General features: G+C 43.4%; 2 protein-coding genes across 5 annotated transcripts in view; one reads left to right on the plus strand and one right to left on the minus strand.

Annotated features, from left to right (window-relative positions):
• Positions 1-14209, plus strand: part of LOC129811004 (calcium/calmodulin-dependent protein kinase type IV-like) — a 28863-nt gene extending 14654 nt beyond the window's left edge. Inside the window, exons 6-11 of the mRNA XM_055862080.1 lie at positions 6710-6800; positions 7340-7414; positions 10309-10384; positions 10654-10780; positions 11559-11711; positions 12156-14209. Coding sequence (XP_055718055.1) covers positions 6710-6800; positions 7340-7414; positions 10309-10384; positions 10654-10780; positions 11559-11711; positions 12156-12665 — 1032 coding nt within the window. The 3' untranslated portion in view covers positions 12666-14209. The remainder of the gene's footprint in view (positions 1-6709; positions 6801-7339; positions 7415-10308; positions 10385-10653; positions 10781-11558; positions 11712-12155) is intronic.
• A 772-nt stretch (positions 14210-14981) lies between these two features.
• LOC129811003 (rab GTPase-activating protein 1-like) overlaps positions 14982-27188 on the minus strand; it is a 164643-nt gene continuing 152436 nt past the window's right edge. For 3 of the 4 annotated variants that reach the window (XM_055862075.1, XM_055862078.1, XM_055862079.1), the window contains 6 exons: positions 23905-23997; positions 20563-20778; positions 19835-19918; positions 19158-19229; positions 18535-18732; positions 14982-17898 (listed from right to left, as the gene is read on the minus strand). In XM_055862075.1, coding sequence (XP_055718050.1) covers positions 17749-17898; positions 18535-18732; positions 19158-19229; positions 19835-19918; positions 20563-20778; positions 23905-23997 — 813 coding nt within the window. In that variant the 3' untranslated portion in view covers positions 14982-17748. Of the gene's footprint in view, positions 17899-18534; positions 18733-19157; positions 19230-19834; positions 19919-20562; positions 20779-20906; positions 23514-23904; positions 23998-27188 lie in introns of those variants that run through there. The other variant, XM_055862077.1, reaches the window with a different exon arrangement.

The raw sequence follows: 27188 nt of genomic DNA on the forward strand, positions 1-27188 counted from the left end.
CAAGATGCAGTAGATGGTATAGAGTACAGTATATACATATGAGATGAGTAATGTAGGGTATGTAAACATTATATAAAGTGGCATTGTTTGAAGTGGCTAGTGATACATTTATTACATACAATTTTCCATTATTAAAGTGGCTAGAGATGAGTCAGTATGTTGGCAGCAGCCACTCAATGTTAGTGATGGCTGTTTAACAGTCTGATGGCCTTGAGATAGAAGCTGTTTCAGTCTCTCAGTCCCCGCTTTGATGCACCTGTACTGACCTCGCCTTCTGGATGATAGCGGGGTGAAGTTTGATTAAGTGCACCGAGCTATGGCCCGCAGCGTGTACTGGCAAAAGCGGTGAGGGAGGAGCGCCCTTCTCAAATCAAACAGTAATCTGCGCCGCTCGGTCACGTCGACAACAAGGCAGCGTGATGCATCGTTCAGAAACATACAGCATCTCTTTCCATAAAATATACTGTACGTTCAAATTTTCAAACTAGTTTTCATTGGGAAGGTATATAAAACCCAATTACTTTTGCATTTGAAATCACAGAATCCTACTCATTACTCCACGTGCTTAACCTACCACACTTTTGTTTTGAGCCGACTTCGCCGTTGGCTAAAACGGGGCAACTGGCTCACACCCGGGAGACAGCCCAGTTTCAAAACAAGTGTCATCAGAACTGAGGTATTAATAATGTAATCCCCGCCAATGGGCCTGCAGCCTAATTCAAGATGGCACCCGTGACACGTTTCCAACTACACCCATACCCGCTGCCTTGAAGAGCAACTGCCTTTAAAAAGCAACGATTCCCATAGTCCGTTTTCAATGTGGCATCGACATGAGTCAGAAATCGTTATTCTAGTGTCAAAATTGACTACAAAGTGTAAATAGGATCATTTGGGTCATAAAGTCAGTCTCATCAAAAAATGTGTTTGGAACATCAATGCGTTGCACCGGGTAAATGAAGGTTGGGTTTTGATTTGACCATTTGCCCAATAACATGGGTTAGTCAGCTGAAGTGATTGCTCTCTGTCCAATAGCAGAGACAGTGAGACAAACCTGCCCAGCAGCTCTGACTGTTTACATAATGTAATACAACGCGTCGCAATTTTTTGAACTTGAGAAATACTGCCCCAAACACCTTAGTGATGTGTAAAATTAAACATCCTTGGACAAAATTAATTACAGATTTCTTGTTATCTTAGATTCATTCTGGGGATTTTGAGGAAGTGAAATAGGCCGTTTTCTACCAGATAAGTTGTTTATTGCCTTCAGTTGCTCTTTATTTAACTAGGCAAGTCAGTTAAGAACAAATTCATATTTTCAATGACGGCCTACGAACAGTGGGTTAACTGCCTTGTTCAGGGGCAGAATAACAGATTTGTACCTTGTCAGCTCAGGGATTCGATCTTACAACCTTTCGGTTACTGGTCCAACACTCTAACCACTAGGCTACCCGCCGCCCCTTCAGTTGCTCTTGAACACATTATTTTCATATTTCCACCATTTCCTTTCATTTTCACTTGATGCTTTCATGGTAACATTACAACACTGCAACCGATCCGGTAGTCAGAGTCGGAACTCTCTTGACTCCTGAGTAATAGGAGGGTGAGAGCAGTCATAGAGCCTCTGAGCTACTGCAGCAATGGGCCCCATCTGTTAAGTCAATTTTAGATCAGGGGCTGCTCATTTAGAGTTTCAATTAATCCTGCCAAGTGAAGCCCTGATTGGGCTGTATCCCTCAGGTCTCACAGTGATAAAAATGGTATCCATGAGTTCATCTGACTCTAGGGAAGTACTGCATATACTGTAAAGGGCTTCACTGCCAAAATCCCAAATTCTTTTTAGGCTGCTCTGCTGCCTCTGACATTCTCTCTGTTCTTCAAGTGTCAACGCCTGTACAGATCTGTCATCTAGTCCACACAGTTGTGATCATTGACTTTAACATAAACGGATTTGTTCTTGTGGTAAAAGTGTGCTTAAAATGGACAAACTGTCATGGGACGTTGAACTTTTTTTGTACTTTAACTACCACTGACTGCGTATCTAAAGGTGACAGAACTCAACATCCAGCTACATAACTGTGGCAGCTTCTGAGTTGGGGCGCCCTTGATTACCAGGGCTATGACAATACATAGGCAGATATTGTATTATTTATTTACTGACCTTTATTTTACCAGGTAAGAAAACCGAGAACATGTTATATTTTACAGTAACGACCTGGGGAAGAGTTACAGGGGTGAGGAATAAGCCAATTGGAAGCTGGGCATGATTAGGTGGCCATGATGGTAAGAAGTCCAGATTGGCAATTTATCCAGGACATCGGGGTTAACACCCCTACACTTACGATAGGTGTCATGGGATCTTTAGTGATCACAGAGAGTCAGGATACCAGTTGTAACATCCCATCCGAAAGACAAAACCCTATGCAGGGCAACATCCCCTTCACTGCCCTGGGATCTCCTTAGACCAGAGGGGAGAATGCCTACTGGACCTCCAACACCACGTCCAGCAGCATCTGGTCTCCCATCCAGAGACTGACCAGGATCGACCCTGTGTAGCTTCAGAGACAAGCCAGCAGTGGGATGCAGAGTAGTATGCTGCTGGGTAGGGCTATGGCAATACATTTATAACATCTACGGCAAGACTGTCCAATCTTATTTGTAAAGGACCGGTGTGGGGGCAGGCTTTGGCTCCAACCTAAACACTATTGAATCGTGTCTCATTCAGAGATAAATCATGTTGTATCATTGAGTATTGATCCAGTATCATATTTCTGTCAGATGATTACTATTGACTGATACAATCAGTCCAGGCTTGGCTCGGTCAAACAGTAATCAATGTCCCTGAGCTCTGCTGGCCTGTACCGTGGGGGAGGGTCAGAGATGGTGACCACTTAGGATCTCACATATTGTAATACATGACCGAAAAGGTGGGAAGGAACCCATTTTGTAAGACAAAAATATATATCAACTAAAATGCTAATGGAAAAAGAGACCATTTTTAAAAAATTGTTTTGGCATTTCAAAACGTCATTCCAAACTCATTTTGAAACAAGTGCCACACCGGCTTGCATTTGAACTGATCAGGGCCCGGTTTCTCGATAGAGATGGAACTTAGGCTTACAAGTGTTTTAACAATTCATCTTTCCTACAACAGCAGAAGATGTAGCAAAACACCACGCAGAGAGAACAGTCGCAAAGTGCATTGTTGGAGCATGTGTCGATATTGATAGGATCGAAAGAAAGGGAGCGCTGCTATCGGATCAGCTTTCTCCATTTAAACCGTACCTTTAACATTCAAATTATTTCACAATACTGACGATGGATCAGCTCCTAGAAAGAAATGACCACCTGCGGCTGCAAATATTGAGGCGGCTTATTCTAATACTTATCCAATAAAAATGCACTAAACAATGAACTTAGACATGTTCGACTTTCACAGAATGCATCACATTAATGTTTCAACTGTCAACAAGCTACTGGCATCTATATGCACGTATTTTGGGACTGTAATAGAATCCAGTCTTATTGGAATGAGGTTCATTCAGAAGATCTTAGATAAACAATTTGCTCTTTCACCGAACCTATACCTACTTTATTTTGACTGTAACTTTTTTTTTGCTGTTGAGTTCCACACTAGAAATACCGTCGGAAGGATGTGGCTCTCTCCAGGCTTCTGCTATTCTTCCCCTAGAAAAACTCCCTTTTGACCTGCGCCAGAGGGCTGAAAAGTTCTGGAAAACATGGTCTCCATTATGTAGAACACCGCCAATAAATGGCCCATATAAATGATACTGCTGTCTTTGAATTTTATGATAGTTTTTTTAACTGTATTTTCACTTACTTACCTCCCTGTACTCTGTCTGTGTGGTGCGCTTCTTTTGTTGTCTGTGTAAACCCTGATCAAAGAGAAAAAAAAGGGACATTTAAATAAAGAGATAACAAAAAAAAAACATAGCCTTAAGATGCTTTTGGGAAACAGGGCCCAGGTCAGGTTTGACAACAGTACAGGGCCCGGTTACCCAAAAGCATCTTAAGGCTAAGTTCATTGTTAGAACCTTCGTAGGAGCATCGTTAAATCTTAGAGCGGTTTCCCAAAACCATCGGTGTTAACGTTGCACTTGAAAATGCTCGTAATCGAACGCCTGCCTCAGACCCCATATTGAACAGCTAAGTGTGTCGTTAGAGGCTTTTTTATGCCCTCCCACGTAACTTCATACACAGAAGATCTCCGCTAAACATAGAATCACATGGTTTATCAATCTTTCTGTGACGCTGATAACTTCAGAACAAAATATGACTATAAATACAAAGTTGCCAATGTCTTTGCAATTGATACAAACAAGCGACATATAAAAATATACTTTAAATAAAAACCGAGTTGACTGCAAATATAAACAGTAGGCTATAGGCCTATTTTTATTTATTTATTTATTCCTTCCAATTTCGATCTCATTGCAGCAACTCCCCAAAGGGCTCGGGAGGCGAAGGTCAAGTCGTCCGTCCTCCAAAACATGACCCGCCAAACCGCGCTTAACACCCGCCCGCTTAACCCGGAAGCCATCCGCACCAACATGGAAACACCGTTTGACGACCAAGGTCAGACTGCAGGTGCCCGGCCCGCAACAAGGAGTCGCTAGAGCGCGATGAGCCAAGTAAAGCCCCCCCGGCCAAACCCGGACAATGCTGGGCCAATTGCGCGACACCCTATGGGACTCCCAAGCACGGCCGGTGACACCTCTAGCACTGTGATGCAGTGCCTTAGACCGCTGCGCCACTTGGGAGGCCCGCTATAGGCCCATTTCAATTATATTTAAATACATTTCACGCTCAATCAATTTACTTACATTTTGCTACTGTCTGTAAATTTTCTACTGCCTGTAATTTGTCTCAATACATGTCATGATGTGTATAGCCTAACATGTGCACAGTGATGTGCCAAATTGGTGATTTAGTTTATTGAAGCAGTATCTGTGGTTTTTATGAAGGCGACGCTGCAGTGGATAGCTGCCGTCCTACGGGCTCCTGACCAATACTGATGTTTTGTGTGTTTTGTTTTTTTACGTTGCTCTTAGCTTGTACATCATATTTCCGCCATCATTTCCTATGACAGAACGGAGCTTTTGGACATCAGAACAGCGATCACTAACCTCAATTTCTACTAAAACGAGTCGGCAGCTCGGGACGTACTGCTCATTGCGGAACAGGCCCTAATCCCCGGGACTCGAAAGAGGAAGAAATAGCGAAAAATAGGCAAAACAGAGGGCACCTTGACGAGACTACGTCGGCGGGTAAATAAACCGCCTCTACCCTCCGTTCTATTGCTGAACATACAGTACAGTCACTATAGAACAAACTGGACGAGCTCCGTTCGAGACTATCCTATCAACGGCACCCGAAGAACTTTAATATCCTACGTTTCTCGGAGTTGTGGCTGAACAAGGACATGGAAAATATACATCTAGCTGGGTTTTCTATGCATCGGCAAGACCGACCGGCAGTTTAGGGTAATGTTAAGGGGGGAGGTGTGTGCCTCTTTGTTAACAGCTGGTGCACAATCTGTAATGTTGAGAAAGTATTGATCTTTTGCGACACTGATTTAGAATACCTCATGATAAGCTGCAGACCATACTATTTACCAAGAGAGTTGCATAGGGCCATAAGCAAACAAGAAAATGCACATCCAGAGGTGGCGCTCCTAGTGCCCTGTGATTTTACTGCAGGGAAAGTGAAATGCATCTTACCTCATTAGCAGCATGGCACCTGTGTAGCTAGAGGACTTCTATACCAGGCGGTGTCAGAGGAAGGCCTTACAAATTGTCAAAGACTCCAGCCAGTCAAGTCACAGACTGTTCTCTCTGCTGCTGCACAGCAAGTGGTACCGATGCACCAAGTCTGGAACCAACAGGACCCTGAGCACCTTCTATCCCCAAGCCATAAGACTGCTGAATAGTTTAAGTGTTAACCAAATAGCTACCCAGACTATCTGCGTAAACCCTTTTTGCACCAGCTCTTTTCACCCATCACATACGCTACTGTTTATTATCTATCCTGTTGTTTAGTCACTTTATACATATCTACCTCAATTACCTCGTACCCCTGCACTTCAGCTTGGTACTGGTACCCCCTGTATAGAGCCAAGTTATTGTTACTCATTGTGTATTTATTCCTTGTGTTCTTATTTTTATGTTATTTTTCTCTCTGCATCCTTTTTACAACAGATTAATCACATCATACCATATAAAGTCTAGAGTTTTACCAGGTTAGGTTACACGATCAGGAAAAACTACGGGCCCCAGAATTGTTTTTTTCCCACCAAGCCACTGGGTTCTGTGGTGCCACCTCTGGGTGGATGGGAGTTTGAATCTGAGCTTTCTGGCCGTCAGAGAGATCTCTAATGTACAAACACTGGTTCAGGAAAGCGTCAATAAGTCGCTTCAATATTTGCAGCCGTAGGTGGTAATATGTCGCTAGGAGCTGATCCTTCATCAGTATTGTGAAATAATTCTAATGTTAAGGAAATATTTGAATGGAGAAAGCTGATCTGAGCGCAGCGCTCCCTTTCTTTCGATCCGTTCAGTATCGACACATGCTCCAGCGACGCACTTCATTTGACATTTTGGTCATTTAACAGATGCTCTTATTCAGGGCGATTTACAGTCAGTGGATTCAACTAAGGTTGCAACTGTTTTGTTCTTTTGTGTTTGTGTCACAGTATTTACATGAGAATGGGGTGGTGCATCGTGACCTGAAACCGGAAAACCTTCTCTACGCTGACCTCTCCTTGGACGCCCGGCTTAAGATAGGTAACCACACGTACCTGTAGACTAAGGCTACGGAACTGACACCTTCCTTGATAAACGGACAATTCCCTAGCTACATAGGTGGTGGCACTGACAGGGAGTGCCACCGTTTGCCGTCTGGTCAAATATGAAAATGCCAAATGTTTTATTTATTGATTTATTCTCATATTTAGATGAGAAAATATTACCGGTAGAAGTTCTTGCAGGAATATGGCCTCGTCTGGGATCTGGACCTTAATATAATAATACAAATACAGTGTATATGACATTTAGCAGACATTTTTATCCAAAGTGACTTCCGGTAGTGCACGCATACATTGTTTTGTATGGGTGGCCACAGCGGGAATCGAACCCTAGATCCTGACGTTGCAAACACCATGCTCTACCAACTGAGCCAAACAGGACCAGGCATTACTGTGATATGGCATGTGATACTTTGTTTTCTTTTGTAACTCCTGCCCATAATTCACAAGTAGTGGTCTTGTAAAGATCAACTATTCCTCTGTGGCCAATGAGACTAAACCATTATCTGATCTTCACAGCTGACTTTGGCCTCTCGAAGATAATAGATGAACAAGTGACCATGAAGACGGTGTGTGGCACACCTGGATACTGCGGTGAGTTATGGATAAACAATTATCCTAATGAGAATACAATTGTAGGATCAGGCTCGTCCTAGTCTGTTGTTGTGTACTGTGCCGTGTGCTAGAGATGAGTCACACTACCATACTGGTTATTGTTCGGTGCTTACCACTGAGCCATAACAAAACAAATTGTAAGGTGACACTAATGAAAGGAAATGGAAACTACAGAGTGTGACTTTAAAAAGGGGAAATCCGGGTTTGGCTAGGAAATATTATATATATATTGTAGCGACCATGGTTTATAAATACGGATATCGACTCTGCCACTTAGAATCAGATTTTATTTGTCACATGCGCCGAATACAGCAGGTGAAATGCTTACTTACGAGCCCTTAACCAACAATACAGAGTTAAAAAAAAATAAAAAATAGTAACACAAAATAACAATAACGAGGCTATATACAAGTGGTACCGGTACCGAGTCAATGTGCGGGGATACGGTTTAGTCAAGGTAATTGAGATAATATGTACATGTAGGTAGGGGTTAAGTGACTATGCATAGATAATACACAGAGAGTAGCAGTGACGTATGTGAAGAGGGTGAACGTGTGTATGTGTGTGTATGTGTGGCATCAATATGCATGTGTGTGTTTTGTCTGTGACCGTGTGTGCGTCTGTGTTGGAGGATCAGTGTAGTATTTGTAAGTGTGTGGTTAGAGTCCAGTGAGTGTACATCGAGCCTGTGCAAGAGAGTCAGTGCAAAACATAATAATAGATAAATAAGAATAAAATAAGGGGACAATGTAAATAGTCCTGGTAGACATTTGATTAACTGTTCAGCAGTCTAATGGCTTGGGGGTAGAAGCTGTTCAGGAGTCTTTTGGCATGTGACTTGGCACTCCGGTACCGCTTGCCGTGCAGTAGCAGAGAAAACAGTCTATGACTTGGGTGGATGGAGTCTTTGACAATTTTTCGGGCCTTCCTCTGACACCGCCTGGTATAGCGGTCCTGGATGGCAGGAAGCTCGGCCCCAGTGATGTACTGGGCCGTACGCACTACCCCTCTGTAGCGCCTTGCAGTCGGATGCCGAGCAGTTGCCATACCAAGCGGTGATGCAACCAGTCAGGATGCTCTCGATGGTGCAGAGGTCCCATGCCAAATCTGAGGATCTGAGGTCCCATGCCAAATCTTTTCAGTCTCCTGAGGGGCAATTGGTGTTGTCGGGCCCTCTCCACGACTGTGTTGGTGTGTTTAGACCATGATAGGTCCTTAGTGATGTGGACACCAAGGAACTTGAAGCTCTCAACCCGCTCCACCACAGCCCACGTGAATGGGGGCATGCACAGCCCTCCTTTTACTGTAGTCCACGATCAGCTTCTTTGTTTTACTCATGTTGAGGGAGAGGTTGTTGTCCTTGCACCACACTACCAGGTCTCGGACCTTCTCCTTCACTGTTGTTGGTGATCAGGCCTACCACCGTCGTGTCAATGGCAAACTTAATGATGGGGTTGAAGTTGTGCATGGCCACGCAGTCGTGGGTGAACAGGGAGTACAAGAGGGGACTAAGCACACACCTCTGACGGGCCCCGTGTTGAGGGTCAGCGTGGTGGATATATCCTCACCACATGGGGACGGCCCGTTAGGAAGTCCAGGATCCAGTTGCAGAAGGAGGTGTTTAGTCCCAGGGTCCTTAGCTTAGTGATGAGCTTGGAGGGCACTATGGTGTTGAATGCTGAGCTGTAGTCAATGAACAGAATTCTCATGTAGGTGTTCCTTTTGTCCCGGTGGGCTAGGGTAGTGTTGAGTGCAATAGAGATTCCGTCATCTGTGGATCTGTTGGGGCGGTATGTGAATTGGAGTGGGTCCAGGGATTCTGGGATTATGGTGTTGATATGAGCCATGACCAGCCTTTCAAAGCATTTCATAGCTACAAAAGTGAGTGCTACGGGGCGGTAGTCATTTAGGCAAATTTAGGCATACCTTCGTGGCACAAGTCAATGGCACAGGGCTTCGGGCCAGAAGGTTGAGGGTTCGCGCTACACTCCCTGCCTGTTTCATTACAATATTATATACAGTGCCTTAAAGTATTCACACCCCTTGGATTTTTACACATTTTGTTGTCTTACAATTAAATTAAAGTTAAAGATTAAAGTTGATTTAATTGTAATTTTTTGTTGATTAAATAAGTATTCAACCCCCTGAGTGAATACATGTTAGAATCACCTTTGGCAGCGATTACAGCTGTGAGTCTTTCTGGGTAAGTCTCTAAAGCCTTGTTCAAACTGCAGGCCTTAATGCTAAAATCAGAAAAGCACCTATTGGTAGATGGGTAAAAAAAAATCCGGGTGTGCAAAGCTCTTAGAGACTTAACCTGAAAGATTCACAGCTGTAATCACTGCCAAAGGTGCTGCTACAAAGTATTGGCTCAGGGGTGTGAATACTTACGTAAATGAGATATTTCCGTATTTCATTTCCAATAAAATAGTAAAAATGTCGAAAAACATGTTTTCACTTTGTCATTATGGGGTATTGTGTGCAGATAGGTGGGTGAGAAAAAAAATATTTAATCAATTTTGAATTCAGGCTGTAACACAACAAAATGTGTAATTCAAGGGGTTTGAATACTTCCTGAAAGCACTGTAGATATATTACACACATTGTAGGATCGCTATAAGTCAAATAAATCATCCTCAACCACAAAACAAATAAATAAAAAAGTATATATACATATATTAGTTTTATTGACAGATATACTGTACTGCATGCTTTAATGGAGATTATAGAGTACAGCATTAACAGAAATTACGCTGATAGTACATAGTGTTTTCGAAGGGACTGATATGAGTCAAAATGAAGTGTCCTGTGTGGGAGCTGACAGCTGGCCCTTCATCCCTCCCTCTCTCCATACCTCACTCTCTCCCCTGTAGCTCCAGAGATCCTCCGAGGCAATGCCTATGGTCCTGAAGTGGACATGTGGTCTGTGGGAGTCATCCTGTACATCTTGTGAGTAAAAAAAACAACAAAAAACACTTTAAAATCTGTCCCAAGATCTGCATGTACTCAGAGTGGGTAGCTGGCAATTTGAAGCCCTCTCATTACGGTATCGCAGCTAATCTCACCCTTTCCTCGTGTCATATGGCTTTCCGATTTAGTACGCCGTTGCAAGTCTATTAGAGGGGGGGTCTGATCTGAAAAGATCCCGTATGTCTTTAAAACAAGTAGTGAAAGTTGCGAAACAAATAATCAGAGGGAAATGTTGCCTTTCCCCTCAGGCTGTGTGGGTTTGAACCCTTCTTCGATCCGAGGGGCGACCAGTATATGTATAGCCGCATCCTCAACTGTGACTATGAGTTTGTCTCCCCCTGGTGGGATGAGGTCTCCCTCAACGCTAAGGACTTGGTGAGTTTCGCGTCTAAGCATTGCACTCCAGAGGATTTAATTATGAATAACAGTGTGCAGTGTTTGAAGGTGTTCACATAAATTGCTAATTAACTTTCTTTTTTTCTTTGTTAATGTTTGAATTATGTAAATACTGTATATGTACAACGTCTGTTCTTTTTATTTGATTGCAGGCCCTTAATACATGTTTTACACAACTGGTTTGACAAATACAATATATTGGTTTGTTCAATTTAGGAGAATGTATGATACCCTTTATTTAAGGGGAATGCAATTTGTCTCGGGTTTCATCAGGGCCAGAGGAAAACCCATATGGCAGAAAATGCATTACTGCTGAGCATATGTTGCGTTACACCCATTCTCAGGGGTAGGCAACTAGATTCAGCCGAGGGACAATTTTGGTCAGAGCGGATGGTTGGGGGCCGAAACATAATTCTAATCATTTGTACAGTGCAAATTGACAACAACTAAGCCCCCAAAAATATTTTATTTTAAAATAATAATTTCTCACCAAAAAACGTCCCGCGGGTCGCGTGTTTGCCGACCCCTGCACTATATTCTGTTTAATATTTCACAACTATTTCACTTCGATGAATAAAAAAAATCATAAACTCCCAATTAAAAATAATCTTCCCCGTTTCTCTGTAAAAAAACTTGCTCAGGGCCAGATTCAAGCAAATCTGGTTATACTCTATATTAGCATGGTTATGCATATTCATGCACCCCTGGTTTTGAATAATGTTTAATAACAACCTGTCCCATTGCCTGTCCCCCTTAGGTCAGTAAGCTGATAGTGCAGGACCATCACAAGAGGCTGACGGTGAAGGAGGCCCTGGAGCACCCCTGGGTATTGGGCAAGGCTGCCCGCTTCTCCCACATGGACACCACTCAAAGAAAGCTACAAGAGTTCAACGCCCGGCGCAAACTCAAGGTGAGCAATGGGATTAATGTTGGGTCCCAAATAGGGAAATGTAGAATCAAATGCGCGTTCTTTTGTTTTATGGAAGCGAAAGCACTGCTAGAATCATCATTGACAAACCTATGCTAAAAATATTACAACGTATCAATTAGCATAAAACCTCATGTAGATCCCGTCCCAGCTGTTCCATTAATTTGAAGGGAAAAATATTTTTAATAAAGAAAAGTAATTTAGCATGTCAGACGACAATAGGCAACAACAAACATCGCAGTTTGAACGGTTGGATGTTGCTCTGATCGTCTCTGGAAATCTAAGCTTGTGGCACTACCACCGTCTTGATTGGGAGCTATGCCTCAAGGAATTGTCTTCTCTATTGCCAATATTACATTGCAATAAGATGGTTCTTGTGGCAGGCTTGGTGACTGACAGTGGTGTGCCATGTTTCTCTGATTGCAGGCTATCATGAAGGCCGTGGTGGCCACCAGCCGCATGCACGAGGGCTCCCGGCGGCGCACGGACAGCTGCGATATTCCCGGATCCGACAAGACCACCTCCAGGAAGAGCAGCATGCAGCAGGACCCTCCCCCGGATAAGGACCCCCAGGAGGGCCAGGCCAACCAGGGCACAGACACCACCCTGACCCAAGATGAGGAGGACCAGTGCCCTCCGCCCCTGCCACCCCGCAATCCCAGACCCATCCCTCCTCTACTGGCTGGGGCTTCCTCCCCCACCTGTCTGCCCACCAGGCCCCCACTAAGGGGAATTGATGGACAGAGACAGATGTCGGTCATCCCCAAGACGGCTGTGGTACGGCCCAGGGTGCCCAAGAAGAGCTGCTCCTCGGTGGATTCCGCCTCCACCAAGAGGGAGACCTCCTCAGTCCAGACCAGTCCCCCAAGCCCCAAGAGCCTTGGCAATGGATTCGCCATGGGGGTGGAGTCTGGCAGTAAAACGACCCAGTGTTAGTGAGTGGCAGGTATCAAAGAGAAAGAGGGTGGCGACACTCACCTAGGAGCTCCGACTGTTGTCCTAAGATGGCTGATGCCGTTGTTGCTGTAGTGTGAGATGGTAGATGACAACACGGAGGAGGAAGGATGGAGGAACGGATGTCTTTGTTCAGATCTCGCCTCATATCCGTTTTGATCCGGGACAAAAGACTAGTACTATATATAACTTGATATTTATTTTTTCCTTGCTGTGCGCAACGAGTTTGGAGACTCATAACGAATTTGCAAATGAGCTTTTAACTTTGGTTTCAACTGTTGCCGACTTGCTGTAACTTCTCTACTTTAAGGCCTCTCTGAACGGGACTTATTGTTCTTCAAATGCCACTTGAAAAGACAACTTGATTTCATACTTTGTATACTCTACACCTTTCTACTATTCAATGTTGGAATCTACTGACTTCATATGCAAATACGTGGATATATATATACTGTACATAACCCTCTCCTTCTTGCATAGCATTCAGGTAGTAAAGATATTGTATTTGTGAGCTTATGAATATAGTTAGTGTATTTTGCATTAATTGTAATGATCTAATGTTTGCACTGTATATTATCAGATTAATCTTTATAGAGCGCAAAAAAGCATTCACACTGCTAGTCGTTTACTATCTAAGTCAAATTGCACTTTTATTCCTTTGGAAATATATATATGGCTGAACAGTGAAGCTTAATTTGAGGCTGAAACCAATTTTCTCATTCAGTTGTTTACCCAAAAAGTGGTTGTAAAACCTCATTCTGTGGTAGATATCTGATGAAGGAACATACATCGCAAGCAACCTCACTGGGGCTACCAGTCTCTCTACCTCCTTTTTGTACAGGGGCTTCCAACCCAGTAAAAGCAAAATCTGTAAAGAAATGATTGGATGAGGTGAGGTACTGTATCAGACGTAGCCGTCTCTTTCTGCAACATTAGAATGATATTGTCAGTGCCAGGTAAAAACCTGCAAGGTGAAGGTTTTCTCGATGGAACTCAAATAACTGAGCAAATGAAAGTGTCATTAAAATAGTCCATTTCTAATTTAAGGGCCAAACTTCACCTGCTAACATGTATTCTCACTCGCTTTCATTGCCAAATTGGATTATATTGCTGACATGTTAACACATGTATAAACCATACACCTATGAAATGATGTATAAAGTATGGATATTTTACTGATAATTATTATTGCTTACAAATGCTTTATTTGGGGATTGGTGGGGATGTAGTTAACAGTTGTGTTTGTTTTGTAGTTTCTCAGTTTCCCATTTTTCATTTCTAAAAATAAATGTACCCTAGCTTTTAATATTTTTGGTGAAGATGACATATTTAAGAAAACATGAGATGATTTAACAGAGGGGGAGTGTAGTGGAGGTGTACACTTCCATACCTTTTTTATGTTTCATCCTATCAAAATAATCTAAATGACTTGGATTTGATTATTGTATTCTACAGAAATATATTTTAAAGATGGTGGTTGCTGTGTGCTGATATAAAAGGAATAAAACGTTGATTTTCAAGTCCAATATTGGCTTGGGAGCGTTACATCAGTTTTATAACAAGCTGCTGATATGAGAATCTCCTCCACACGTTTGATTTGATTATAGAGGCAATCTGCCGTTGGCTCATAGATTTTTGGACTTAAACATGAATGATATACACTGAGTGTACAACACATTAAGAATACCTTCCTAATATTGAGTTGCAGCCCATTCTTGATACAGACGGGAAACTGTTGAGCGTGAATAACCCAGCAGCGTTGCAGTTCTTGACACAAATCGGTGCACCTGGCACCTACTGTACTACCATACCCCATTCAAAGGCATCTTCTGTATTGCCCATTCACCCTCTGAATGGCACGCATACACAATCCATGTCTCAATTGTCTCAAGGCTTAACCCGTCTCATCCCCTTCATCTACACTGATTGAAGTGACATCAATAAGGGACCATAGACTGACCAGGTGAAAGCTATGTCATGGAAAGAGCAGGTGTTCTTAATGTTTTGTACACTCAGTGTATATACATTGATTCATGAAGAATATATAGAAATATCTCATGAGCTTAGTTCAACGGTCGTACCCAATCAGAGTCCAAAATATGCGCATTTTACTCCATTCTTTGTGAACAATGTAATAAAAAAATTATACTATTTCAAAATATACATATTTTCAAAATATGGTTAAAACTACCTCAGCTGTTTAGCAAAACAGTGGCAGGGTGTCCTCTTTGTTTTTGTTTGTTTGAGCTGGAGTAAAAGAAAAACTATGAAAACTAAACAATGAAAGAATAATCAAAATTGGTGGACAGAGAACGGAATTTTATTGATGTACGTCAGTCGATTACAGTACAGAAAATACCATTAGAGTTCGAGCATGTCACTGATTCACGTGGGAATGACGAGGAAAATGGAGAAACAACTCCAACATGTTGGAAACTAAAGCAGAACAACTGTTGAAGTATAGTTTACTGTACAATATTGTGAATCTGAAGTTATTTTTGCATCGTTGTAGTTGGATTATAATTTGCCCACTGTCTTCTCAACAACAGAAAAAATAGGAATTATAACAAAAGAAAGTAGATTTGTTCTCTGAATAACAAAATTAACATTTAAAATAGTGTTTAAGATATTAATGTTAGTGCACATGACACACACTGAGGCCTGGACCTCGTTAAACTTGATATGACACTGGCTAAAGCGCCTTGAAATCCATCACGTGACACATACGAAAAACATGGCTGTGTCCTAAACTACTCTTTACTGGCTTCCTTATGTCTTTACCTTTCCATTGTAACCACTAATATTTGAAACGCCTGGACAGCATCATATTACTTTCAATCAACCGTCAAGGTTTTTCAGATCAGTGTTCACGAAGGAATGGAGGTGAGGAAAGGAAGCAGGTTAAGACAAATGGGACGTGACCCGGATCCCTCTGTAGTAGTATCCTGCTCTTAAAATGGCGGGCAGGTATGTCATCATGGCACAGGTGACGATCCTTTCAGAGTATAATATATTGAGATTGCTTTCTTCCGATTCTTTCGTTTACATGGATCTGGGCTTTAGAAAAAAAAAGAAATAGTCACTGCTTAGTCGAAAAAAAGGAAGGAAACAATTTCAACCGGAACTAGTCAGTGCTGGACACACACTTTGTGAATTCATACAGGTATACACAAAGCAGTGGTATGAGACAGAAAAAAACGGCCATTTATATGGCTCTAGAAACTGAGTGTAATGACCGGGCATTGCTATTGAGAAAGGCTTTTCAACATATGCTAAACCACATGGGCATTGCTATTGAGAAAGTCTTTCCAACATATGCTAAACCACATGGGTATTGCTATTGAGAAAGGCTTTTCAACATATGCTAAACCACATGGGCATTGCTATTGAGAAAGGCTTTCCGACATATGCTAAACCACATGGGCATTGCTATTGAGAAAGGCTTTCCAACATATGCTAAACCACATGGGTATTGCTATTGAGAAAGGCTTTACAACATATGCTAAACCACATGGGCATTGCTATTGAGAGAGTTTCCAACATATTAGTTAACCACATGGGCATTGCTATTGAGAGAGTTTCCAACATATTAGTTAACCACATGGGCATTGCTATTGAGAAAGGCTTTCCAACATATTAGTTAACCACATTGGCATTGCTATTGAGAAAGGCTTTCCAACATATTAGTTAACCACATGGGCACCTTGGCTTGGATAGACGTTTTGGAATGTTGTTCACCTCATCATCAAAATGATGATCAGAGGTGTGAAATACTATTGTGCGATTTAATTGGATCATCATGACGTTTCATATGCAATAGAAAACCGTGTCTGTAGTACATTATACTGCCCCAATTCACAGGACATGGTTAGGCGAGTGTCTGGCTTTGTAAAGTAGCTGTTGGGTCCAGTTAAAGCAGCAAAGTAGAGTCAGATCACTGCTGCCAAAAGAAGAGATGGGGGGGGGGGGTCATTCCTAAAACGTACTGTAGCCATCACATTAGTTAGGTTACCTCCGGTCTTCCGGTTAAAACTCTTTGGCCCGAGAGTTTCCTTAAGCGAGGACGGAGACCTCGTTCTTACCGGGAACGCTCCATTTCCAAAACGAGTGGACACAGACGTTAGTCACGCAGTTTACCTCAGACCTTACACACTGTGCTTAATTATGTCAACATCTACAAAGACGACATTCAGATTCTAAACAGTAAAAAAAAAAAATATGTACAGGGCACTTCTTCCTTTTTTGTTTTAGAACTGTACAAGATTAAAAATGACCAATAATTAGTTAGACATATTTATAGGACAACATAGTTTATGTAATATTACTATAAAGAACAAACATGATTTTGTTTTTAGATTGTGAATGTAGTATCCGCTTTTGGAATGCGGTACAGATATGTTATGCAAAAGATGCTTGTATAAGTAGTTTCCTTTTTTTAAGCAGCGAATATATATTCCTAAAATGAAGAAGGTAAACTACTGCCGGTAACTGCTTCGCAATCCTTGCAAGTCGGGGTCAAGACTGCCAAAGCATTTAGGTTTGTTAAAGTTCTCAGCCTATCAGTTAGCCACATGTCCTGCTGATAAGCTAAACTCAGCAGTAGCGATACATAACCACTAGGTGGCGTTGCTGTAGTGAATGTCCACTATGGCGCTGCTAAGGACCTACAGAGTTCCTATAGTACTCTGCTATCCTCTCACTTCAAAGACCCCATTTTGCTGAAGAGAATTCTGAGCCCCGGCCTACAGTGTAAATGACAACCCACTAGATTTATCAGTCATTCTCCATCTTGGTTTCACACACCACGAAGGATGACACGTGACACAGTCAAGTCTCATCAAAGCTGAATTGAAGAAGTGACTGAGGGTGGCTGGTCCAGTGGAGTGGCTTGAGAGAGAGGAAGATGTGTCGAGGACGAACTTTGTTCTGTGGCTACCCCTTCCCCTCCCCGGAAACAAAATACTGCATTGTCTCAGGTGGTATTTAGCTAGTGTTCATAAGCTCTCCTGTGCATACTGTAGTAGACCCCCCCCCCCCCCCCAGACAGGTTGGTCTCTGTAGGGGATTATGGGGGCCCCTCTTTGGGGGAGGAGGGGGGCTGGGACTGGGAGGCGCTGCCCCCGGAGCTTTTCAGGGAGCCCAGGGTCTTGCTGAACCAGGAGTTTTTGGCCGCTTGGATCTCGTTCATCAGGATGCCCCTTTGGTGCTCCAACTCCTGAGGATGGACAGAATAAAGGAATGAAACGGTCAGCGTATCACTCATGAATAGTCATCACAGCAAGCATGAATATTAGTCATCACAGCAAGCATGAGTCAGCCACCATAATACATCATGAATAGTCATCTTCGTAAGCATGAATAGTCAAAAGGGATAGAAAATAGAGCACGGACATCCAATGGCTTCGGACCAACTGTCAGAAGGCGTGTATATATACTACTTTATTGTACTACAGAGTCGCTATTGTACTACAAGAGGACTTCGACACCCACCACACCTCAGATTGTTCTGAAATCGTTTCTCTAGTTAGAAACAGATGAGATTAGCATTCCTGAAACGTTATTCCGTTGAAATATAATCTGATCTCTGTCAGACAGAGAAGATTATATGAATCCTACAAATAAAAATAAAAAATGGCCAATTTGGGTGCAATCAATTAGCTTAATTTCTCAGAGATCAAATTATTTTGCAACAAAATAACGCTTCAGGAATGCTTATCTCATCGGTTTCTAACTACAGAAACGATTTCAGAACAATCTGAGAAGTGGTGGGTGTCATGACTTGCTGGAAGGACACGGAATGACCCTACATTGAGTGAGATACCGCAGTGCTGCTGACTGCATAGAATCTGACCTGCATCTTGCACTTGGCCTCCACTAGCTGTAGTTTGGTCTGGGCCAGCTCTAGCTCCAGTTCTCTGAGCTGGGCCTTCAGGGAGTCCTTCTCCTCATCCAGCTCACTGTCCCTGTTGTCTCTGCTGGGAGGGGGTATCTGCAGAGGACCTTCTTTACTGAACACCTCCCTGCAGCGCTCACACGCCATCACCTTACTCTGTAGGGAGAGAGGAGGAACACGCACAGTCAGTTACGCATTGTCGTCATAATGCCTACCGCTGTTCGTCATATTGTGTCATATCACAATCCTTTCTATGTTATTTCCCCACCCCCAGGAAGTCCATTGTTAAGGTCACAGACATGACCAAGGCAGCAGTTTGATAAAAACACCGGTCACAAAAGCACAGCACACCAATAACACAAATAATGACATAGCTTCAAGTTTTAATGTCACATGCACAAGTACAGTGAAATGCCTTTCTTGACAGCTCTAACCCCAACAATGCAGTAATCAATAACAATGTCATTCTAGAAAAATAACAAGGTACAACAAAAACACACGAGATAGACAACTAAAATATTAGAATTAATATGGTGTCACATAACACACACCATACTGCGTGCATCATTGCCTTGTACTACCTTGATGATGTCCAGCTCCTCCTTGGTGACAGCGTGTTGCTTCTCCAGCCGGGTGCTGAGCTGAGAACAGATCTGAGGACACACACAGCAGGACAACCTTTACTCTTACCCTACAAGGTCTGGAGCCTGCTGTTTTTCTGTTCTACCTGATAATGAACAGTCCTTGATTAGAGGGGAACACTTTTTTTTTGAACGGTGGAACTGACTGGCTTTGAGGTCCAGAGTTGACTTTGAGGGCTTTACTTGTTGCTTACTAAGCAAATACACATTAACGGGGCAGCTTCATTGACCTTTGAGATACACCTGAACACCATCAAATACAGAAGATTTAATGGGACTTTTAGGACACTGTAGGATTAGGATTCATTGTATTGTCCCCAAAGGGGGAAATGTGTCTTGGACATTAAAAAGTGCTGCTGCTTCCACATAGAATATCACAGGTTAAACATACAAGCAACCGCCTGCACACCCACACGCCGTCGGTAAGGTCATGGCAAGGCTGTGACTTGGTGGTCAGTCCCACAGGCTGAGTCAACGCATTACATGTGCTAACGGTAACGACAAAATGTCAAAGCAGGAAATCATACAATGGGTTTATCTGGGTCGGGGAAAAAAGCGAAGGCGACGAGGCTAGAACGATGAGACGCTCGCCTCTCCTGCGTGACTCCGGATCCTACCTGTTTGTATTCAGTGATGATGACCGTGGTCTTCTTGATCTCCGACTCAGCTTTCTCCAGCTCTCTCCTGAACACCTCTTTGATCTGGACAGACAGGGCAAGAAGGCACATTGCTATTTGACGTTCTGCAGACACCGGAGACTGATATTGGGAGACAATGTGACATAAACCAAGACCGACGAGAGTAACCTTTGTGTGAAGTGCCTCTTATCGTTTATACCTCAGGGAAATGGTAACGGCGGTATCATACTGATTTAATGTCTACGCGAAAGAGCATGTCGGTTTATATCTGTAGAAGAAGAAAGAAAATCAACCGTAACATTGATCTTATCACCACCATTAAGACCTGGGAGTTAAAAGAAGAAGGCCTGCAGGTTTCACAGGAAGCCTCCACAGCTCTCGGGCAGTGGTCACCGAGCAATGGCGCTGGGGAGCTGCAGCCAAATGGTTGTCCTGATGAGCAGCGCTGAAGCTGGAACAACAGTCTGTACTTGGCGGCTTATCAAGGGTTGCAAAATTTCCGGGAACCGTAGCAATTTAATTGTATTCAATTCTATATCTTCATTTATCTTCGTTTAGCCTGGTTGCCGGATCTGTTTCTGCTACAGCCAAGTTATTTTTTTCCCCATTGTCATCATGAAAATATGACCATGCTGTTGTGATACTGCTGGCTTAAACAGAGACAGATCTGGAACACTGGTTAACCGTGTGAACGTGAGCTAGATTACCTGTGCGGTTTCCTCCGCCTGCCTCCTCTTCTCCTCCTCCGTCTCCACCAGGCGCTGTTTGGTGCAGAGCAGCTCCTTGTTCAGCACGTCTGCCTTGTCCTCCACCTGGTCCAGGTCGGTCCGCAGGGCGATCTTACTGGTGACCAGCTCGTGGGCCAGGTCATCGTTCTCCTGCTCCAGACGCATACTGGCCTCCTGTAGACGACGGTTCTCTCTCTGTGGACCACACACACACACACACACACACACACACACACACACACACACACACACACACACACACACACACACACACACACACACACACACACACACACACACACACACACACACACACACACACACACACACACACACACACACACACACACACACACACACACACACACACACACACACACACACACACAATAAGACTATGCACAGTATGTGGAGAAACACTTACACATCGTGTTCTTTCTGCAAACGTAGCGACAGTTCATTTGCTACACACACAGCAAGCAGGCACACACATACACACACACACACACACACACACACACACACACACAGTACACAGCTAACGTTATGACCTTCATTTGAACTCCCTGCCTCTTATTGCACAACAACAACCACATCCCCGTTTAGTGCCATCCCCGTTTAGTGCCACGGCACTAAAATGGTTTAGTGCCATTTCCCCCGACGCGTCAGTATTTGAACGAAGGCTTGTTCAAAGGTCCCTCAAATAGAACTGAGAAGGACCAACAACATCGATAGACAATATCCAAGCAAACCGTATAACCAGTTATCCGATGCAACAAACTGGCATACATTCAACGCCATTTCAAATAGAACAGGCAGGCTCACACGCAGGCAGGCAGGCACGCAGGCAGGCACAGAAAGTAATTGTTGCCCATAAAAAAGGGTCTTATGACCAGGACCATCGTGTTTGATTGTCAGCCTGTAAGTGGTCTCACATGACAATGATGGAGATGTTTCAGTTGTCATGGAGACCAAGCTGAGTCACCCGACCCAACCCCATCCTGTTCACGCCCTTCACAATTTGATGCATCTATGCTGAAACAAGAACGCTGCACTGTTTGCGCACAGAAAAACCGACAACAGGCAGTAAGCAGACAGGAGACTGAGCTAAGCTGCATAGACTTGGGAGTCTGCTTACCTTTTTCCTCTTACTGTGGTCTATCCAGAGTCACAACAATGACGATGCTGGGAACAAATACTACAGCAACACAGACACACACACTCACACTCACAGGTCAGTTAGTTCATTCCACACCATCCTGCAAAACACCCCTCCCACTGGTCTCTGTGTCCTCCTCTCACTTCCCTCCATCACACCCTTCCCTGTATCCGGTCCCTGTGTTTCACAGAAGCTGATGTGTTTAGGGGGACGAGGGACACATAGGAAACGTTATCAGACCTCCACTAAGTTAACACCGAAGTGAACAGTTGGGGCCTGTCCACATACTTTTCAAATGCATTCCCTACTTATTCTTTCTTTGAGGTCATCTCTGATCTGACATGGTTGAATTGGTTGTCTTCAGGGAGGAAAGGATACATTTTCAAAAGGATCAGTGGCCTCAGTTCATCTAACACAGCGGCAGGCTTCAAACGGATCCAAATTGATTTCATTACATGTCTTTCGTTATGAGGAATGAGGATGCTCAAACTCATGTGACTCAGGTTCTCTGGAAAGACGGCTTAGAATCTCATCCAACATGTTTCTTTACAAAATAAACTTTATTGTATTTTGTGTCGGGTAAGAACAAATAAAAATTCTGTGCTTTAGGCAGAACATTTTTCAAATCAGAATAGCATGAACGTAAACACAACGTGAGTCTTGCAGTAGGTACAACAAAATTCAACTGTAAGGTATCGGTAAAAAAAAATACAATATAAAAACTTCAGAAAAATGTACTGAAAAATAAAAAGCACTTAGGAACATGGTCCCAAACAACAATGAACTTGAAAACGTTTCAAACGTTTGCCAGTAATAATTGTAATGGCGGCGTAACTTTCGGCATTTGTGCTACACAAACAAACCCCTTGCCGATATGCCCTGCTGTCCTTTCGTACGGGTGAACGTCGCAGAGTTGGTGAAAAAGATGAATAAAGGGCTGAAGGAGAGGTGAAACGGAATCTAGCCTACATGACAGAGACATGACAACTACAGGGCAAGCTCATCGATTCACGCACTCAAAATATATGAACAGGTCTCTCTTTCAAAATAGATTCTTATGTCAATTAGACAAACCTGTATAAATAAAGGTTCAATAAATACATGTTTAAATGGTGAAGAATAACACTCAAAAAGCACACATGAAGTATTAAAAACGTGAAATAATATTCAAAGCATTACTAAAAATGAAAACAACAAAAAAAAGCACACAAACGAAACAGATATGCCTATAATTGTCATGTATCTGTCACATTCAGCCCCTATACTGCCTTGACAAACTTTGTGACGTTGGCCCATTCGAATTGTCCAGGGCAGCAGGCCATTGGGGGTACGGGTTTTGCACAGCACATGCACAAAACATTAGCCTGGTCAAAAGTACATCCAAGCCCGGTTGTAACAGCCACGGACCTAATTATAACTTCAATGTCCGTTTTTTGTCTCTCTCACATGAACAGTAATACTAAAATCAATCCCACATGAACACAACTCCACAGGTTTTCCTGACAAACAATGAGACGTCAGTTTCATTCACACATCACAGTCAGTTTCACTTTACAACTGGGCGAGGTTTGCAGGCGATTCGGTTTCATTACTCAGAATCGTCCTTATGAATAGAGGAAAGCCCTGAGACACATCTTTTCTCTTCCTCATCTTTGACCAGCACAAGTCTATGGCCTCCACTCATAACAAAAGTCTCTCTCCACTGAGTCTGTGTACGCCGCGCGTAGTCTGCCACGATCAGCGCAGTGTTCTACACAGACCTGAGCCGAGACTGGAGGGAGAGAGGGGGGGAGAGAAAGTGGGTGGGACTGGGATCTACAGGGAAGGATATCAGCGTTTCCCCTAGATGTTGTTTCTTTAGGTAGGATACCAAAGACTTCTCGAAGCGTCATCTATACCTACAAACAAACCGTTTTCTGAGGTCCAATTCTTTAGGAGGTGTACAGTAACAATAAGGGGGGGGCTCTGAAGTAAAACTAATAACACTAGCTATGGGAAACACCGGGGTAATTGTAGTGGCTGAACAGGGAGGAACTAGAAGTGAGGGCCCTAACCACTCATACAGGGTCAGATATCCGCCAAACAGGTGACGTCAGAAAGGGAGGTAAGAGTAAACTGATCCTGGAGCAGTAGTTAAGATAACGGAGCAGTCTGTTTCTTACCTGGTAGCGGTTGATGGGGTCCTCCTGCTGCAGCTGGCTCTCTCTCAGGGTCTGGTACTCCTTCTCAAACTTCTTCAGCTTCTTGGTGGGCACCTGGAGGGGTGACAGGAGAGGCGGAGAGAGCAGTGTTGGTGGATGGGGTTGTTATGAACTCAAACGAATAGTTGAATTGAAGAAACCTTATTGAAGTGTTTAAAGTGTAACGTATTCGACCACAAGATGGTGACACTAACAAGACTAAAGGCCTGGGTTCTGTTACAATAACAATTCATCCTTTTCTCCCTTACCCGAGGTAGGCAAAATCACTGATCTGTAAGTGACGGCATGTATAAAGGATGTATAAATGTATAGTTTGTTAGTTTGCAATAAATGACTTTCTGCCGTCCAATTCCTTCAAGGAACAAAGGAAGCAAGGCTGTATTTTAAAGGAATTCAAACCGGGTACGGTTCTGTGTCTCCGAATGGATACAACAGCAGAGCTGTGGTTACAGTGAGCAGGGTGATCTGCTGATCCAGGGACCAACAGAACACCAAACTAGATTTGCTTCATTTGTATTCTTTTTTTCGTTTCAACATGGAACAGAACAGTGGGCCCAGTTGAAACATTCTTCTTTGAACGGAATCAATGCACCCCTATCCGCTGCTTTTTCTAGGGAATTTTATCAACTGTAAGGCGCCTTTAGCCTTGGCACAAAATGGCTGCCGTCTGCGTCTCATTAGTGCGGTTACCCTCTGAGGCATACCTAATGACCCTACTACTCCGTGCAGCGCACATTTACTTTGTGTACACCTGTTCATTTGAGGGATACCTAATGACCCTACTACTCCGTGCAGCACTTCAGCCTCTACCAGCAGAAGCACAAGCAAAAAAAGGAGATGAACAACACAGTAACAGAAGTATCATAAACACATTCCTTCAAAAAGCAGAAAGCAGTAACTGCCCTCTTCCTAATTGCAACACCTGAACACTGTTTTTTAAGGTAGGATACATTATACACCTGCACAGTGTACACAAGAGAACATGGCGACACATTTGGTCTCTGCCAGCCAGGCCCGTGCCGAAGGAAATTGTATTCTTCCGCTGTGTGGAGTGCAGGGACTAGGGTTGCTCAGCCCTTGGCGTTTCCATGGTAGCTGCTGCTAGGATGTGAATTACAGGTCTGGGGCGTAAAGAGTCACAGAGGGGAGGGACTTTGTTCATGGATACGGCCACCAGATGCCCCTACAGAAGGGGGGGGGGGGGGGGCACAGCTCACCGGCTGAGACTGCCAAAGATAGGAGAAAAGGAAAGGAGAAAAGAAAGAGCGAGAGAGGGAGGGAGGGAGAAATGGGAGCTCTCTGTCTGAGATAGAGAGCAGACAGACAGACGAGAGGAAGAGATAGGAGCTCTCTGTCTGAGATAGAGAGCAGACAGACAGACGAGAGGAAGAGATAGGAGCTCTCTGGCTGAGAAAGAGAGAAGACAAAAAGAAAGGACGAGCAAAAGAGAAGTGGCAAGTACAGTAGCGAGAGAGAGCGTGATGGAGGGGGGCAAGAGAGAATTTGAGAGACGGATAAAGCGAGAGTAGGGACTGCATGAGTTTCCCATAGTTACTCAGTGACTGGAGTTGTCAAGCAGTTCTCAAGTGCTCTCAGTTACACAATATAACATTACACCCTATTGCTATCATATTCCCTATTACAGACATTGTTATCGTCCTGTGTTTGTTCTTAGTCTGACAGAACGTTAGGCCCAGTGATTAACTCACACACCGGTTATTATGTAATACATTACGACCCATTACCTGACAGACAGGTAAGAAACAAGAAAGTAATCCACAGAAAGATCTAAGCAGGCAAACCGGTTCTATGTTGTATTTGGTAGCTTAAAATGGGTACTGGATGTGTGTGGTTGATAAGACAGCACATCAGCATTGTTCAGGTGTGACGCCCTGCCAAGATAAGACAGAGACCAGCACGGAGAGAGAGGAGAGAAAAGGGAGACATTATCTGAAAGCAATACAAATAGGAGAGAGAGCGAGAGAAAGAGAAATAAAGAGATGTAGAACTAATGAAAGGACAGCGCTTAAATCTATAAAAAAAAAAGAGTATGCCACACAGAGGCTTGTCCGGATGTTCTACACACCCAAAATGCTTTTTTAGATTACCACAGTAATATTTAGTTATTTATTTGATTTCTACAAATGTTTTGCTGTTTTTGTTGATGGCGTTAATCTCACTTCGCTATAGCAACAGTGGCCTCGTCATTCATGACATTAGAGCTTATCTGACTATGAGTAGCCCAACTGTCTTTTGAGGGGGGGGTGTGAAGTTCCTTGCAGAAATGACTTGAAGAGTACTAGCCAAAAAACAAAATGATACTAAAAGCTTCCGGTCCCCCCTTACATATTTGCCATGGGATTATTAGATGACACATACCAACATATGGAACCTTTTCAAAAACAAAAACCCTCTCTCACCCGTCGTTTTCTCTCACACTCATGTTTCCCCACTCTCGCTCAGTCATATCTGACCACAGACAGCCTTGAAAATGGCAGAAGACAACACTATTTCACCCTCACTTTTTCCCCACAACTCCCAAAAAACACAGTTAAAATAACCCTCTAATGTTGCTGACTATAGATAATTCAAGCATCACCCAGACTAATATCGCCATCTCTGAAGTAGCTTTCTGTCTAGCCATACAAAACGTATTTACAAGGCATGATTATATTCCCAATGATAAAATATACTCCTAATGATAAAATATGCCATACAAAATATATTCCCACGGCTATAATATCCCATACATTAAATACATAAAATATTTCCAATTCAAAATGATGTCAAGCTAAATATATTGCAGGCAGTGACAGCAAGAACCATCCAGCTGCAGATTAGTTGACGAAGCCCTGGTCTGAGAATTGCAAAGCACATGCGTGTGTGTCTCAAATTGGATTTTTGCATCTCAGTTGGAATGTGCATGAGCAACCTGAACTTTCGATGTGTTACAGGGTGTCAGTGTGCTACGCACATACCAGTTGACGCATTGGCTCTGGTCCAGGGCGTTATGTTAGTTGGAAAAGTAGGGCCTTCCAAGTGGCGCAGTGGTCTAAGGCACTGCATCGCAGTTCTAGCTGTGCCGCTAGAGGTCCTGGTTCGAGTCCAGGCTCTGTCGCAGCCGGCCGCGACCGGGAGACCCATGGGGGACGCGCAATTGACCCAGCGTCGTCCGGGTTAGGGGAGGGTTTGGCCGGCAAGGATGTTCTTCTTCTCTCCCGAGTCCATACGGGAGTTACAGCGAT

This window comes from Salvelinus fontinalis, chromosome 14, assembly GCF_029448725.1.
Source record: "Salvelinus fontinalis isolate EN_2023a chromosome 14, ASM2944872v1, whole genome shotgun sequence".
In the NCBI taxonomy this organism is placed as follows: domain Eukaryota; kingdom Metazoa; phylum Chordata; class Actinopteri; order Salmoniformes; family Salmonidae; genus Salvelinus; species Salvelinus fontinalis.